At 35.9% G+C, this 15,894-nt stretch overlaps 1 protein-coding gene across 1 annotated transcript in view; it reads left to right on the plus strand.

Annotated features, from left to right (window-relative positions):
• The window catches only part of LOC126297407 (ras-like protein 2), an 84,538-nt gene that overhangs the window by 28,609 nt on the left and 40,035 nt on the right, over nucleotides 1-15,894 (plus strand). Inside the window, exon 2 of the mRNA XM_049988165.1 lies at nucleotides 2,784-2,871. Within this exon, the coding sequence (XP_049844122.1) occupies nucleotides 2,784-2,871 (88 nt within the window). The remainder of the gene's footprint in view (nucleotides 1-2,783; nucleotides 2,872-15,894) is intronic.

The raw sequence follows: 15,894 nt of genomic DNA on the forward strand, positions 1-15,894 counted from the left end.
ATATTCGTCCCTTTTAGAAAATACTGTAACCCCTACATAGAACCACCACATTGGTGCCTTCATTCACATAACAGAAAATTCAATTCCTCTACATAGATCAATGGCAGTGTATGTTTAGTCATTGTAAAAGCTGCCCTAATGAATTCTGTAAATCGGTATGTAATTTTGTTAAAATTTTCAACAGAGTTAGCTTTTACAGTTGAAGCCAAGATAAAAAGTTGATGTGCTATTTCTGCTTGTTTCTCATCTGTGGGGTCAATTACATACTAAGAAACACACTTACATCCCGAAATATAATTGTAAACTTTGCAAAACAAAATTACAAAAGTGTTTTGATTAGTTGATACAATATACAGTGTCTCACAAAGAACCTACAGCTGATCAATTAAACATAGTAAATATATTAAGCAGTTGGTAAAACTGCGTACTCTCATTGTATGTGAAAGATAATGAAAATGACAGTCATTTTACAAGAGTGATTGAAACTGTTTAATTTTTACAGTAGAAGGTCAAAGATAATGCAGAAAATTTGCTGGACTAAGTTTTTGAGTAATGTTTAAAAAACTTTTTTAAATTCTCTCTTGTGCCCCTAATTTCTTAACTTCTGCATGCATTTCCTTAAAACTTGTATCCTTACTCCAAAAATCAATGGAACCTATAATATGCCCTGTGTAACAATATTCCTGCATTCTGAAGGAATTATAATGCCCGAGATCAATTTTATTTGTTGACAATGTTGCTCTGGCTAGAACAAACGTGCAAAGTCTGCTCTCCACTCAGCAAGAATCAGCGAGGACTTACACGTTTCATTAGCTGTTAGCTGTCATTCATTTGGCAAATAAATTTCACATCAACATCCTAACATGCAGTACTTTGTGCCCATACTTGATATGAGCTGTCAGTAATTCTCTCCAGTCAGTATATGTCATTCGGAGAGGAGAATGTAAGGAGAGGTAACTATATTAACTTTTCATTCAGCATAGTTCCTGCCACCTCTAATTGCCTCAACATTAGTTAAAAAACTGTCTGGTTCCTCACCCATTTTGACTTTTCTAATATGTGAGATGATAGCTTGCTGATCATCATTGATTGATTCTGTTATGTGTATTTCAGTTTTAGCAGACAGCTAATTAAAAAAGGGCCAGAAATAACCTCTTTTACATTATTTTAGTCACAGCATGACAAACCACATATGAGCTGGTTGTGCAGGCCGCGACTCTGCCTCCCTTGGCTTTGCTTGGTGCTTCATTGAGGGACATGGTATGGTATGACATTTGATTTAGTATGGCGGTGTGGCATTTTTTTGGATGGCACGATGGCACAATTATCTGTAGTTCAGCAGACTCATTGTGTCAGCACAGTTTACTCTTCATTCATTATTTGTGATATGAAGGATGTCCACAGGTCCAGTGGCTGTTAGCATAAAAAAATGCAGGCGTGTGATATATCACCACCAGCCTTTAAAACTAAATGAGAATGGCAGAAGAGAGGGATGAGAATTCTCAGTATCTATTATGCAGTCATGTAATCAGTGGGTACTGCAAATTTGCCATGAAACATCATTACATAGAGTATGCAGATGATATATTATGTCAAAATACATATGTTAGGTTGATGGACATGCCTAGAACTTTATTTATTTATTTAACTGACAAGCTGCTGTTGAATTTATTAAGGAAAAAGGACTGCAGAATGAAACTTAGAGCGTACGGAATGGGCTGCAGGCTTTGCATTTTAAGTGGACTTGACTGTTCTCTGGCCACAGTAGGACATTGGAATGTGAGAAACAACTTATTTCTGGTTTGATGGGATACATTCAAAAGAAAATCACAGTTTAGAAGGGCAAATTCTGACACACAGTCCAGTTTGCTTAGCTCCCTAGTGTTATAGAAAATGCGAGTTTTGAAGAATTTTTTGTGACGTTGAAAGAATTACGAGGATAGAGTTCTAAAAATTTTCAAGACACTGCCAGTCTTACATCTGTTTTAGAGTTCGTTTGGCGGTTCATTTGAAAGTGCCCCTGTCTATGGGCAGATGTGACTGATTGATCTATAGTATAATTTCCATTTTAAAGACAAATCCATTTACATTAAAACTGTACAGGATGCCTATATTGTTTTTCTTAGGTAGAGTTACCAATTCTCCATAACGAGAGCGCAAAAGATCTAGAATATTTTGATCAACATGTATGCGTGAAAGTTCCCCCCCCCCCCCCCCCCCCCCCCCCCCTCCTTTACGAAACTAGGTCAGTCACGATTACATGGCAACCTGAGTGCAAAAATGAAGTTGTTTGTGTCTGTATGCTGACAGTTTCTACCAGATAAAAAAATTGTCTTCAGTGCACCAAGAATAAAACATGTTCTCATTATTATTTAATTTTTTGTGATCTATGTTGTTCGTAAATGTGAAATATAAAACCCATTCATATGCAATACATTTTCGTTGGCATTTAAATGCAGCATGTTCGCAGTTTTCCCTTCCTCACACTCAGACAATGTGCTGTGGCAGTGGGGGAAATGTGCAGCAGGACTAAGCACTGTGACATTTGTGCCAGGACACCGCTCGTGAGCCAAATTCTTGGCTGCCCATTTTACACAAACCAATTAAACCTTCTAGCACTAAATCAGAATATTGTTAATGATAATATCTGTGTCATAAGGTATTGGTTAAAGAAACTGAAAGTATAAAATTAAATTGTATCATTATTGTATGTTTCTCTGACAGAATAAATTGGCACTTTAGAGGCTCTGCATTATTGACACACATTTTCTCTTTCTTTACAGAGTTACTTTGTCACAGATTATGACCCAACAATTGAAGACTCGTACACAAAACAGTGTGTTATTGATGACCAACCAGCGAAACTCGACAGTAAGTATATTTGCTTATGTGTTTTCATTTTCCTTCTTTCGTGACAAGATATGGGTGTAGATGAGGTAAGAAAACACTGTTTCAAACGTAATGTTTACCTTTCACTGAGCTAGCACATTAATTGTAGTATTAGATGCAAATTTAACTATTGTATGTAGGTTTGGTATTTGATGACATGCATCATAAAGTGTTTTATTTTTAAGTTAATGTAGCTCTCAAAGTTTTGTATGAGTGTAGTCATTTCTCTATTACTAAAGACTGCTTGGTGCCCAATGTTCTTTACCAGGAGCATGCAATGGGGTCTGCCTGTATTGCCTATTGAGCCCTTGGAGTCTTGATGATCAAAGCCTTGTAGAATAGCTGTAAACTAATATTTAGGAATTGAGCAAATGATATACACTATACAGATTTCCAAGTAACATAGCTTTTTTCCACATTTGCTGCAACCAAAGAACACTGCAATGATTATATCTGGTTGCACATGTGATGTTTCTGTGCTGCTTGAGACCCGTTCTCTCCTATTACACAATACCACAGTGGCAGATACAATCACTGTCTGAAGTTACAGTGCTTGTAAATTGTATAAACAGTGCACACATTGAAGTTTTGAGTCAGTCACCAAGATGATTGAACATAAAGTACATAACTCACTACCAGTGCAAAGTAAAACACAATTGTCAGTTCAAAAAAGTCAGCACAATCCCATAATTCACCCACATGCTATTCATATATACATTGCATGCTAATTGTCATAGAAATGTTAAACTTTGCAAATACTGAATAGTTAAATGAATCAATAAAATACATTATCAACATTGTAGAGGAATCAACTTTAAACGCTACTCAGATTAGTTGTGGTTTCTCGAAATCTGGCATAGGTGTTGTGCCAGTGGTAACAGGTTTCAGACTCGTATAGGTGTTGCTCGTGTACTTGCTTGACCTGGACTGACTGTTTTAGGATGGTGTTTGACCTTATAAAGATTGGTGTCTAAACATATTTTGGTTTTAGAAACTAAACAACCATTTGAATACTGGCTACATTAGATTTTGCTGCCCAGGTTGGACTATAAATACTAACAATAATTTTATTTATTAAATGCACAGTGGTCTAGGAAGTTGGAAAAGCTTATGAAATCATTATGAGTACAAATGCCATATTAAAAATTACAGTAAATTATGCAAAAATCTTAATTAATGGCTTAATCAATCAGTAAAGTATGTCATTTGTGCTTAAAAATTAGCCCAACAATAGCATTATTGAAAATGTTGAAATCTAACAAGCACAGAGGCAAAATCTCCAGTGGAAAATGTAGTTACTCTTGAACTTCAATATTGTTTGTTTAGGAAGTTAATTAGTTTCACAAAAATTGAGATAAGTAATCAGAGTGTTGGCATGCCAGTATTTACAATGAATTATGCCACTATCTCTCACAAAAATTGTGAAGGCAAACTGTAGTAAAAAATTCAGCTGTTCATATCCTTTAATTAACAGATTTTCCAAGAAAATTAATTGCATAATTGGAATCAGTATAGTGAAAAGAATGTCCTGAAGAATCAATATTAATGAGGAAAAAAAAAAAAGGTTAGGTTTTGAAATATTTGAGCACATACCAAATGTGTGTTACTTAGAAAACGTCCAAAAATTGAAAAATGGGAAAAGAACAAAAAGTTGATTATTAGCAGAGGTATGATAAGAACAGATAGAAGGTTGCAGCTTGCTCTCTTTAATCACCCCCATCCCACTCCGTCCCCCCAACAAACACATATGCTATAATAACCTCCTCTGGTCACCATTATCATATAAAAACTATAGAAATACTGTACAATTTGATAGGCAGATTAACATATTACAATTTTTTAAACAAAATTATTCATTTTGTAATAGTTTCCTTCATCTTACATCCTTGCTGAACATTTTTATATAACTTACAGTTTCCTGAAAATATTTAACACACACTTTGTTGTGGATCCGTATCCCAGGCATCTCTATCAGTGTCCTCAGTTTCAACCCTCGGATATGTAAAAAATGTATAAAATACCCTATATTAGCAAAGAAATGTCACTTTTTTGTTATACTAGAACAAAATCGTTAAAATTTTGTGATGTATGAAATACAGATTCCAAATATATTCAGAAGTTTTTTTAAAATTGTGGATAAATGAATTTAAAAGTGGGTGGAAGCTGTTCTTCAAACATAGACGTTATTTGATATAAAATTAAAATTACTGGGTTTACCAGACTTTGAGTAAAGTCCCTGAAATTATGATTTTACTAGGGTTTTTTTCTGTCAGAATGCCACCTTTTCAGTTCATTTATTGACACTGGTTAATTAATAGCATATTTCTTTTAGTGCATTATTACTCAAAACCATTAGTACCAAAAATATAAATAGCAAAATTTTAGTATCATGGAAAATAAAAGAATTGCAGCAGTGTATGGTTAACAGTCAGCCAGAACAATATTATTTCATTCAGTTTCATCTTTAAAGTACCATGAATTCCATGTGCTACTCGCATGTTGCCTAAACTTGCATAGATGTTTTATCACAATGAAACAATGTTTACCTTCAGGTTTTATTGTTTGCTTATGCCTGTGTTTTCATTAAATGCTTTATTTATAAATCGTGTTAACTTAAGGAGTGCATTCACAAAACAGACTAATAAAAAGACAGGGCCCCTTTGCCACTTTCACACAATAACTCTTATGTTGTTGTGGTCTTCACTCTAAAGACTACTTTGATGCAGCTCTCCCATGCTACTCTCTCCTCTGCAAGCCTCTTCATCTCAGAGTAATTACTGCAACCTAAACCCCTCTGAATCTGCTTATTGTATTCCTCTCTTGGTCTCCCTCTAAGATTTTTACTCATCATGCTTCCCTCCTGTACTAAATTGGTGATCCCTTGATGCGTCCGAATACGTCCTACCAACCGAACCCTTCTTTTAGTCAGGTTTTACCACAAATTTCTCTTCTCCCCAATTATATTCAGCACTACCTCATTAGTTATGTGATCTACCCATCTAATCTTAAGCAGTCTTCTGTCGCATCAAATTTCAGAACCTTTTATTCTCTTCTTGTCGTCCACAGCTCGTGGTCTTGCAGTTGTGTTTTCGCTTAATCATTGCCATCTCTTCTTGTCTAAACTGTTTATCGTCCATGTCTCACTCCTATACATGGCTACACTCCTTCCAAATACTTTAAGCAAGGTCTTGCTGTCACTTGAATCTGTACTCGATATTAACAAATTTCTCTTCTTCAGAAAGGCTTTTCTTGCCATTGCCGGTCTACATTTTATATCCTCCCTACTTTATCTCTTATATTTCTCATTATTACTTCAGTTATTCCATTACATTTCATCATTTCATTACCGCTTCATCATATAATCATTAACCATGAAAAATCCCTGCTTTGTCCTTTTTTACAAAAAAGGACTCTACTAAATTACACTCCACTACAGCAAACCAATATTACTTAACAAAACTCCAGTTTTTATTTTGTAACAAGTATAGTTCTTTTGTTACAGTTCTGTTTGCTATGTGGGAATATTACTCAAATTTAAAAATACGTGTTTTGTTAATGTCCTGTCGGAAGGCTTCCTCTTGACAAATATTTATTTCTAATTACCATTACTGTAGGCAGTATTATTACTTGTTTCATCTTAAACAATATTTACTGCAGCTGAAAGGACAAAATGATGACACTTTGTTATGAACACTGGCATATTATGAAAGAGAAGTAACCTTGGTTTTGTATTATTATAAACAAATGATTTTACAGCTATTTTAACGTAGTTATATTAGAATAGAATAGAATAGAAGTTTATTGTCACATCACATACAATTTCAAGCAATTTTTTTAATGTACATGAGACTAGTCAAAACACCAAAATAGGTTTATAATTTTTCTTATAATATCATTAATACAGTGAAGAGCCAAAGAAACTGGTACACCTGCCTAATATCATGCAGGGCTCCTTTGAGTATACGGAAGTGCCGCAACATGACGTGTCTTGGTCTTGACTAAAGTCTGAAGTACTGCTGGAGGAAATTGACACCTTGAGTCTTGCAGGCCTTTTCATAAATCCATAAGACTACGAGAGGGTGGAGATCTCTTCTGAACTGGATGTTGCAAGGCATCCCAGAAGTGCTCAATAGTGTTCATGTCTGGGGAGTTTGGTGGCCAGCAGAAGTGTTTAAACTCAGAAAAGTGTTCTTGGAGCCACTATGTAGTAATTCTGGATGTGTGGGGTGTCACATTGTCCTGCCGGAATTGCCCAAGTCCATTGGAATGCACAATGGACATGAATGGATGCAGGTGAACAGACAGGATTGTTACATACGTGTCAACTGTCAGTTGTATGTAGAGGTATCAGGGGTTCCATATCACTCCAACTACACGTGCCTCACACCATTGCACAGCCTCCACCAGCTGGAACAGTCCTCTGCCAACATGCAGGGTCCATGGACTAATGAGGTTGTCTCCATACCCGTACACGTCCATCCGCGTGATGCAATTTGACATGAGCCTCGTCTGACCAGGCAACATATTTCCAGTGACCAACAGTCCAATGTCAGTGTTGAAAGGCCCAGGTGAAGCGTAAAGCTTTGTGTCGTGCCATCATCAAGGGTGCACGAGTAGGCCTTCGGGTCCGAAAGCCCATATCAATGATGATTCGTTGAATGGTTCACATGCTGACACTTGTTGATGGCACAGCATTGAAATACGCAGCAATTTCCAAAAATGTTGCTCTTTTGTCACGTTGATAGATTCTCTTCAGTCGTTGGCCCCGTTCTTGTAGGATCTTTTTCCAGCCACAGTGATGTCAGAGATTTGATGTTTTACTGGATTCCTGATATTTACAGTACACTTGTGAAATGGTCATATGGGAAAATTCCCACTTAATCGCGACCTAAGAGATGCTGTGTCCCATCGCTCATGTGCCAACTATAACACCATGACAAAACTTACTTAACAACCTGCCATTGTAGCAGCAGTACCTGATCTAACAACTGTGCCAGACACTTGTGTAGTCTTATGTAGGCGTTTCTGACCACAGCACCATTTTCTACCTGTTTACATATCTCTGTATTTGAATACCCATGCCTATAAAAGTTTCTTCAGTACTTCAGTGTATAATATACTACACTGGATATGGAATTACTATGTAACTAATAAGTTTTGTTAAAAAGTAACAAAGTTTTAAAAAGTCCTAAGTATTGGCTCTCTCTCTCTCTCTCTCTCTCTCTCTCTCTCTCTCTCTCTCTCTCTCTCTCTCTCTCAAATTTTCAGGTGTCATTAATGAATTATTCTACTGAATAGTAACATTTCTGCACACTTCTTTCTCATATAAGAATTTTTTCAGTAATACTAAACTTATACTGAGCAGTTCTCTTCCTTTCACTTTATTATAAATTTTTATTCTCATATACTGTGGTGTTTGAGGATAAAGTTTTAAATGGTGGGTGGGCAGCATAAAATTTATTTTTATTTCTGGTGTTGTAATCATGATGGAAATTATTTATTACAAATAAATAAGGATTACTATATACAAAGATAATCAGATCATAGATGTATAGTGAGGGCTTCATATACTTAGATTTTTAAGGAATGGCCAACATGATTTTTTGGTCCTACATTGTACGTATTTCTAATGATGGTTTTCTGAATATTTGACACACATGGTTTGAGTTACCCCACTGAAGAAGATCATTGCCAGGTAAGCCTTATCTATATGAGGATACCATCTTCATATAGATATCTGTTGTTTTGGACATGTCCAAAAGAACACGTACCATCTGCATAGAGATAAGACTTACTGGCCAATGATCTTCAGTGCAGATGCACTCACATTGCTCAAACTCTGATGGGAATCGGTAGATTGACTGCCGCGAGTAATGAGTATAATGGGCAGGGGCACTACAAATGTAGTGTGTGGACAGTAAGTTGGAAATGTGGGTCTCACGGAGAGCATGCCAGGGATAAGTCCCTGCAGTCGCACTCTCCTCTGTGTCTTCAACGGCTCAGTTGGATAGAGCATCTGTCATGTAAGGAGGAAATCCCAGGTTTGAGTCCCAGTTGGGGCACACATTTGCAACTGTCCCTGTTGATATTTGTCAATGCCTGTAATAAGCTAATGGTCTGGATTTCATTATAATTTCATTCTTCAAGAGCTGCAAGATCACCAATGGTATCTGTTCTTTCAGACATGCACAAAAGAACGGATGCCATCTTCATATTCATGTATATAAAGTAGTTTATAAGGGAATAAGCATCATATTTGAAGAAAAGTTTTACTTGTCTTACAATGGTGATCTCTGCATCAGGGCTTCTTCACATTGTTGTAACCTATAAAAAGATTTTTCGAGGGTTATTGGTGTTGAGTAAAACTGAAACAGTAAATATACTGTTTTCCATCCAAGTTTATTCATATTTATTTGAAACATCACTTCTGTCACCATTTACATAAACAGTTCCTGAAGCAAACATATTATAGTTTGACTACAATTTCCTGAAGCTATTTGATGCTAATGGCCTTGGTGCAGTGGTAACACCGGTTCCCATCAGACACCATAGTTAAGTGCTGTTGGGCTGGGTTAGCACTTGTATAGGTGATCATCCGGTCTGCGTAATGATATTGGCAAGCGGGGTGCACTCTGCCCTTGTGAGGCAAACTGAGAAGCTACTTGATTGAAAAGTAGCAGCTCCACTCTCGTAAACTGACATATGGCTGGGAGAGCGGTTTGCTGACCGGCAGCCGCTCGGTGCCGTTGGGCCTTCATGGTCTGTGTGGAGTTTAGTTTAGAAACTATTTGATGCGTTTGGCACCAAAATACATTGTATATGTCAGGTTATCTTCCATTCAGTAAGATGTTGCATGCAGTGACCTTTATATTGACTTGTAAATTGTAGATTGCAGCAATCGGTCATCCTTTTTAAATTTTATTGTGCAGATCTAGATTTCAGCTAGAATCTAGCCATTCTCAATGCACTATTATTTTCGCTCAGTGTGTGTAATTCCCTGTTGGTCGGGCTTCATCCACAGTTCATTGAATGAGTAGTATTCAGATGATTGAAATATATAGGAACCAGGAAAATAACTGCAAAGAAGCCTTGAGTAACTGAGGAAATATGTCAGTATTGATTGACAAAAGGAGGAAATAAAAAATGCTTAGATAAGGCCTGGACTACAGCAATATAAATGACTTGGGAATGAAATAAATAGGAAGTGCAGAGAAGCCAAGACAAAATGCCTGCAGAAAAAAATGTGAAGAAATCTAAAATGAAATTATTGTCAGGACTGACTGATGATATAGAAGAAGAGAATTTAAAAGAGCTTCACAAGACTTGAGATTAAATAAGGCAGAAGGGATAGGTAACATTCCATCAGAATTTCTAAAATCGTTGAAGAAAGTCTCAAACAAACAATTATTCAAGTTTTTTTTTTTCAATAAACTTTACCAACAGCTGTATACTTTAGGTTACTTTATTTTATTTCGAACACAACCACTTTCAGCAATTCATTTTGCCATCTTCAGCCCCATACACTTTTTTTGTATCAACGAGCTTCTCATATAGTGCCATAAAACTGGATACCATGAATCCCAATCATTGTGCAACTTTTTCATACAAAAGCGTGACCTCCGCACTGCCAAAAAATAATCAGCTTCCAGTTTTTACAGTATTTTTAGTGTTGCCTTCTGTATAGGATAAAGTTTCTTGTGTATTGAAAAAGTACCCATAATTACACTAATATGTTTACACCATCCTGTGGATGTTGGCAGCGGTCCCAGTAAATCAACAGCAATTAATTCTTGTGGAACATTATGAAGTACTGAAAGCATTAAATCCTTTGATGGGGTAGTTGCGGTCTTCACTCTTTGTCACTTATTACATCCAACTAACATTTTCTTTCCTTTTCTCCACATATTGTTGAATATTACAGTCTCCTACATTTTGGCTATATTTTTCGGGTACCATGACCACAATTCTCGTTTAGGTAATCAATTAATGTATCCACTTGATCAATCAATTTCCACTCATAATGAGAGTGTGCGCTGATATGAAACTTCCTGGCAGATTAAAACTGTGTGCCCGACCGAGACTCGGAACTAGGGACCTTTGCCTTTCGCGGGCAAGTGCTCTACTGGCAGAAGTAAAGCTGTGAGTACCAGGCGTGAGTCGTGCTTCGGTAGCTCAGATGGTAGAGCACTTGCCCACGAAAGGCAAAGGTCCAGAGTTCGAGCCTCGGTCGAGCACACAGTTTTAATCTGCCAGGAAGTTTCAATTTCCACTCATGTTTATCCAAAGACTTCCTCCTGAACAATAGACCCACGGATATTGTGTAATATTTTTCTATCTTGACCCCATCTGAACTGTACTAATGTTTAACAAATCTAATTTTGATTTTCGTATTTTTCCATTTTCATGTATTTACAAATATTCCTAATCAGTTTTTCATCCTTTTCCCACTGTAAATAAAATAATCTTATCTGGCACCCATGTACCTAATGACCATCATGATCGCTTTTTCGTAAGAGTATTCTAGAGAGTGAATCATGTATATTGTTCTCCTATCTTTTGATGTATCTAATGTCTAGGTCAAATTGCTGTAAATATAATGCTCACATGGTCAGTCTAGGATACTTTAAACTGTTGTCTTGTGACCCAGCAGATATCCATAAAATTTTTGTAATCCAAAAGCTACTGCTAAATCTTCCAATTCAGAAATGTAGTAGTTTGTCTCATGAGTATGTAAAGTCCAGCTGGCAAATTCTACCGTTCTGTGTTCCATCCCTATTTCTGCTAATTGAAAAATTCCAACCCCCAAACCACAAGAACTTGAGTCAGTGCTCATAAAAAATGGTAAAGAGAAATATGTAGGGTATAACAATACACAGCTTACTAATACCCTCCTTAAATTTTGAAAAGCTTCTTTGCATTGAGATGTTAAATTCTGCACAACATTTTTCTTTAATAAATTAGCTAAACAAGGATTCATGTGTGATGAACTTTTCATAGTATTCAAATAAACTGAAAATGGCTTCTAGTTGCTTTTAGTTTTTTAATTTTTGAAGAGTAACTTGTCTACATCTACATCGATACTCCACAAGCCACCGTACGGTGCATGGCGGAAGGTATCCAGTACCACTACTTGTCATTTCCTTTCTTGTTGCACTTACAAATAGAACAAAGAAAAATGACTGCCTATATGCTTCCATATGAGCCCTAATTTCTTGTACCTTATCCTTGTGGTCCTTTTGCGCAATGTGTGTTGTCAGAGGCAGAATCTTTCAGCATTCAGCTTCAAATTCCAGTTCTCTAATTTTTTTCAATAGTGTTCGTTGAAAGGAATATCGCCTTCCCTCCAGGGATTTCATTTTATTTTATTTTATTTTTTTAATTTTTTTTATTTTTTATTTTTTTTTTCCCTCGAAGCACCTCAATAACACATTATTATGGAGCCTGCCTCCAAATTGCTTTGAAGTCTTCAATATGACCTGGTACAGGTCCCAAACACTCGAGCAGTACTCAAGAATATATTGCACCAGCATTCTATATGTAGTCTCCTTTACAGGTGAACCACCCTTTCCTAAAATTCTCCCAATAAACGAAGTCGTCCATTTGCCTTCCCTACTACAGTTCTCGTGTGCTTGTTCCACCTTATATTATTTCAGAACGTTATGCCCAGATATTTAAACGACTTGACTGTGTCAAGCAGGACACAAGTAATACTATATCCAAAAATTACAGATTTGATCTTCCTACTCATCCACATTAACTTACATTTTCCACATTTGGGGCTAGCTGCCATTCATCACACCAACTGGAAAGTTTGTCGAAATTGTCTTTTATCTTCCTACAATCACTCAGCTTCGACATCTTACTGTACACCACGGCATCATCGTTAAACAACTGCATATTGCTGCCCACCCCATCAGCCAAATCGTTTGTGTATGGAGAACAACAGCAGTTCTATCAAACATCCCTGGGGCACTCCTAACAATATCCTTGTCTCTAATGAACACTCACCGTCAAGGACAACATACTGGGTTCTATTATTTAAGAAGTCTTTGAGCCATTCACATATCTGTGAACTAATCCCATATGCTCACACCTTTGTTAATAGCTTGCAGCAGGGTACCATGTCAAATGCTTTCCGGAAATCTAGAAATATGGAATCTGCCTGTTGCCCTTAATCCATAGTCCATAGCTGAGTTTCACACAAGTGATGGTTTCTAAAACCATGCTGATTCATGCACATAAGCTTTTCATTCATTTTTTCACATGTGATTTCATTGTTTTGTAACTATAACTGTCATTTGCCCCAAAATATATATGTTGCATCATTTATTCGTACAGCCTTTGTTGTTGAGGTCAGTATATGTATACACACCGAGTCATCAGTACTTTTGACTGTTTAGATGATGTGGTCTTTCACAGATTCCTCTCCTGCACCAACCTCTTCATTTCAGAGTAAGACTTGCACCTTATGTGCTCAATTATTTGTTGGATATATTCAAATCTCTCTTTTTAGTTTGTACCCTCTAAACCTCCCTCTAATAAAATGGAAATTATTCCCTGATGTCTTAATGCATGTTTTATAATTATGTCCCTTCTTGTAATGCATTCAGGCCCATGGATGGTGCATGTGTTGACACATTGCTGTCCAGATCATTTATGCTACTTGTTCACTACTTAATGAGCATTTGTCAGCCATTCCAGCACTTAAGCCAACTGCTGTTTTCAGTATGTTATACTTATGAAATGTTTCTGTGAAATACCTACAAAATGTTTCCGTGCAGAAGAGTCAGATTATCTGAGTCTTTTGTATGATGAGCTACTATCTTCTAAAAATGTTGCGTTATTGGTGTAGGTGTAGTTACTATAATTGCTTCTGCTTTGTAGTATTGATGTTCTGAGTTTACCCCATGAATTGTTCCAAAGAATACATCCCTCAATTCACTTTCCTGGAATCTGTGGAGCCTAATTAAGATTTCAATTAATTTTTGGTTTTTATTTGTCTTTTAAACAAAGTTGTTAATGTCCATTTTGTATTATTTGCTTGTAGGAATTGTGCATGGCATAATTCCATGTCAGATCACTTAATTTCAGAACATTTTCCTGCTAGACCACCATGGATTTCAATAAAATTTTATGTGAACATTCGCACATGTCCCCAATGAACTTTGGTAAAGTTTAACATTCGTCGAAGAAATAACAGCTGAGATACAGTCATTCGTTTGACTCCATACGTGACTTTCCGTTGGGTGATAGTGAATTTCTGGTGACTTTGAGCTGTTATATGTCTGGCAATATATTGTTGAAAGATACTAGGTGTGGCCATCTTGTACAAGTTTGTGTGTTATCTTAAGAATAACAATGAAAAGAATTTTACAATCCGTATTCAGCCAGAAAATTTTAGGCAAAATCGCACAAAAAAATTTCAAAGCTTGGCTTTTAATATCACAAGGACTAAAGGCATGACAAATGAGAAACTTCACATTTAGTAACCTATCAACAAAAGGTTATCAGATGCAAAGTTTCATTTGTGTACTGCTTTCCAATATTGAATAAATTAAGTGCAAAGTTGAAGATTTTTAAAAAGATAAAAAATGCGATATTTTCTGACTGATTTTGCAAAAAACTATGTTTGTATAAAACTTTCCAAACTGAGCTCATTAGAAAGTCCATGGTTTAAACGACAAAACAAGTGTGTTTTATTATCCAATGCAGGCTAACAATGCTTGATAATTTGAATCAGAGTTGGCCACGAAAATCGTGACATGAAAAAATGTGAACTTTGGATTCTTGTCTACTCATAGAGTAAAGGCAGCTTGAACATGAAACTTTAGCTTGATATTACAATGATAGGTAATACAGAATTTCATTCATCCACTATTTTCCAATGATCTACAGATTTGTTGAAAAGATAATGATTTTTTGTGAAAAGGTGAAAAAAGGATATATACAACACTTCTTTTACGAATACCATTTTATATAAAGCTTCCAAACCAGTCTCATTTGAAATGTGTTTACAGCCTACCCAGAACAAAGGGTTTAATTTCCAACTTGGGCTAACAATGGTCATAGATTTAGGCAAAGTATCTGGAAAAATTGTACTGCGAATAAAGTTTTAACTTTGTCTTTTCATAACTTCTTGATAAAAGGCACGATAAACATTAAACTTTGCTCACAACTACTTAGCAACATAAGGTTTTCAAATGTAAAGTATCATTCATGTACTGCATTCTAAATTTCTACGAAATGAGTTCAAACTTGGTTTTCATAAAAATTACTAAAATAGACCATATTCAATTTGCTTTTAGAAAATCTGTTTTCCATAAATGATTTCAAAGTAATGAGTTGTAAACAGAATGCTTTCGAGCATCCAGAAAATCACATTAGATTTTCCACTGTGCACTAACAATAAATTGACTTAGAAATTTGAGGAAATGTATCACGGCAACAGGCTACATTGCAGCAACCTGTTGTCTGTGTTCCATTGCATGTGGCTTTAATTTTTAAATTGACAAGTAATATCTCACTATATTGCATTGGTCCACAATGAAATTGTTTACAGTTTACAGTTCATGCCATTATCATATGTTATATGCCACCTACTGCAGAAATGACTGAAGTAAATAAACAATATTTATTTATTTAACATCTTTGTATCTCGTCATTATAAAATGATAAAAGATTTCACATATATCTTCTTACATAGATAGTAAGACATTAAAGAGTTACAATTATATGCTGGCTAATAAAATATTCTTATGTGTAACATGACACCATGTGCATAACAACAGTTGTAATAATTTATTTTGCGAATGAGCACTTTGGGTCACTATGATGATGGAAATAAACTGATCTATTTTGAATGCTGATGATTCAAGTTTCGCTTGTCACTATAAAAGTTCTTGCTAATTATCATTTTTTGAGTTCTTTTTTAAATATGTGGAATTTTGTTATGCTTTCATTTTCCTTTGGTTGTTCACTAAATAGAATTTTAGGCTGCTAGAGAGC

Source organism: Schistocerca gregaria, chromosome X, assembly GCF_023897955.1.
Source record: "Schistocerca gregaria isolate iqSchGreg1 chromosome X, iqSchGreg1.2, whole genome shotgun sequence".
NCBI classification, from domain to species: domain Eukaryota; kingdom Metazoa; phylum Arthropoda; class Insecta; order Orthoptera; family Acrididae; genus Schistocerca; species Schistocerca gregaria.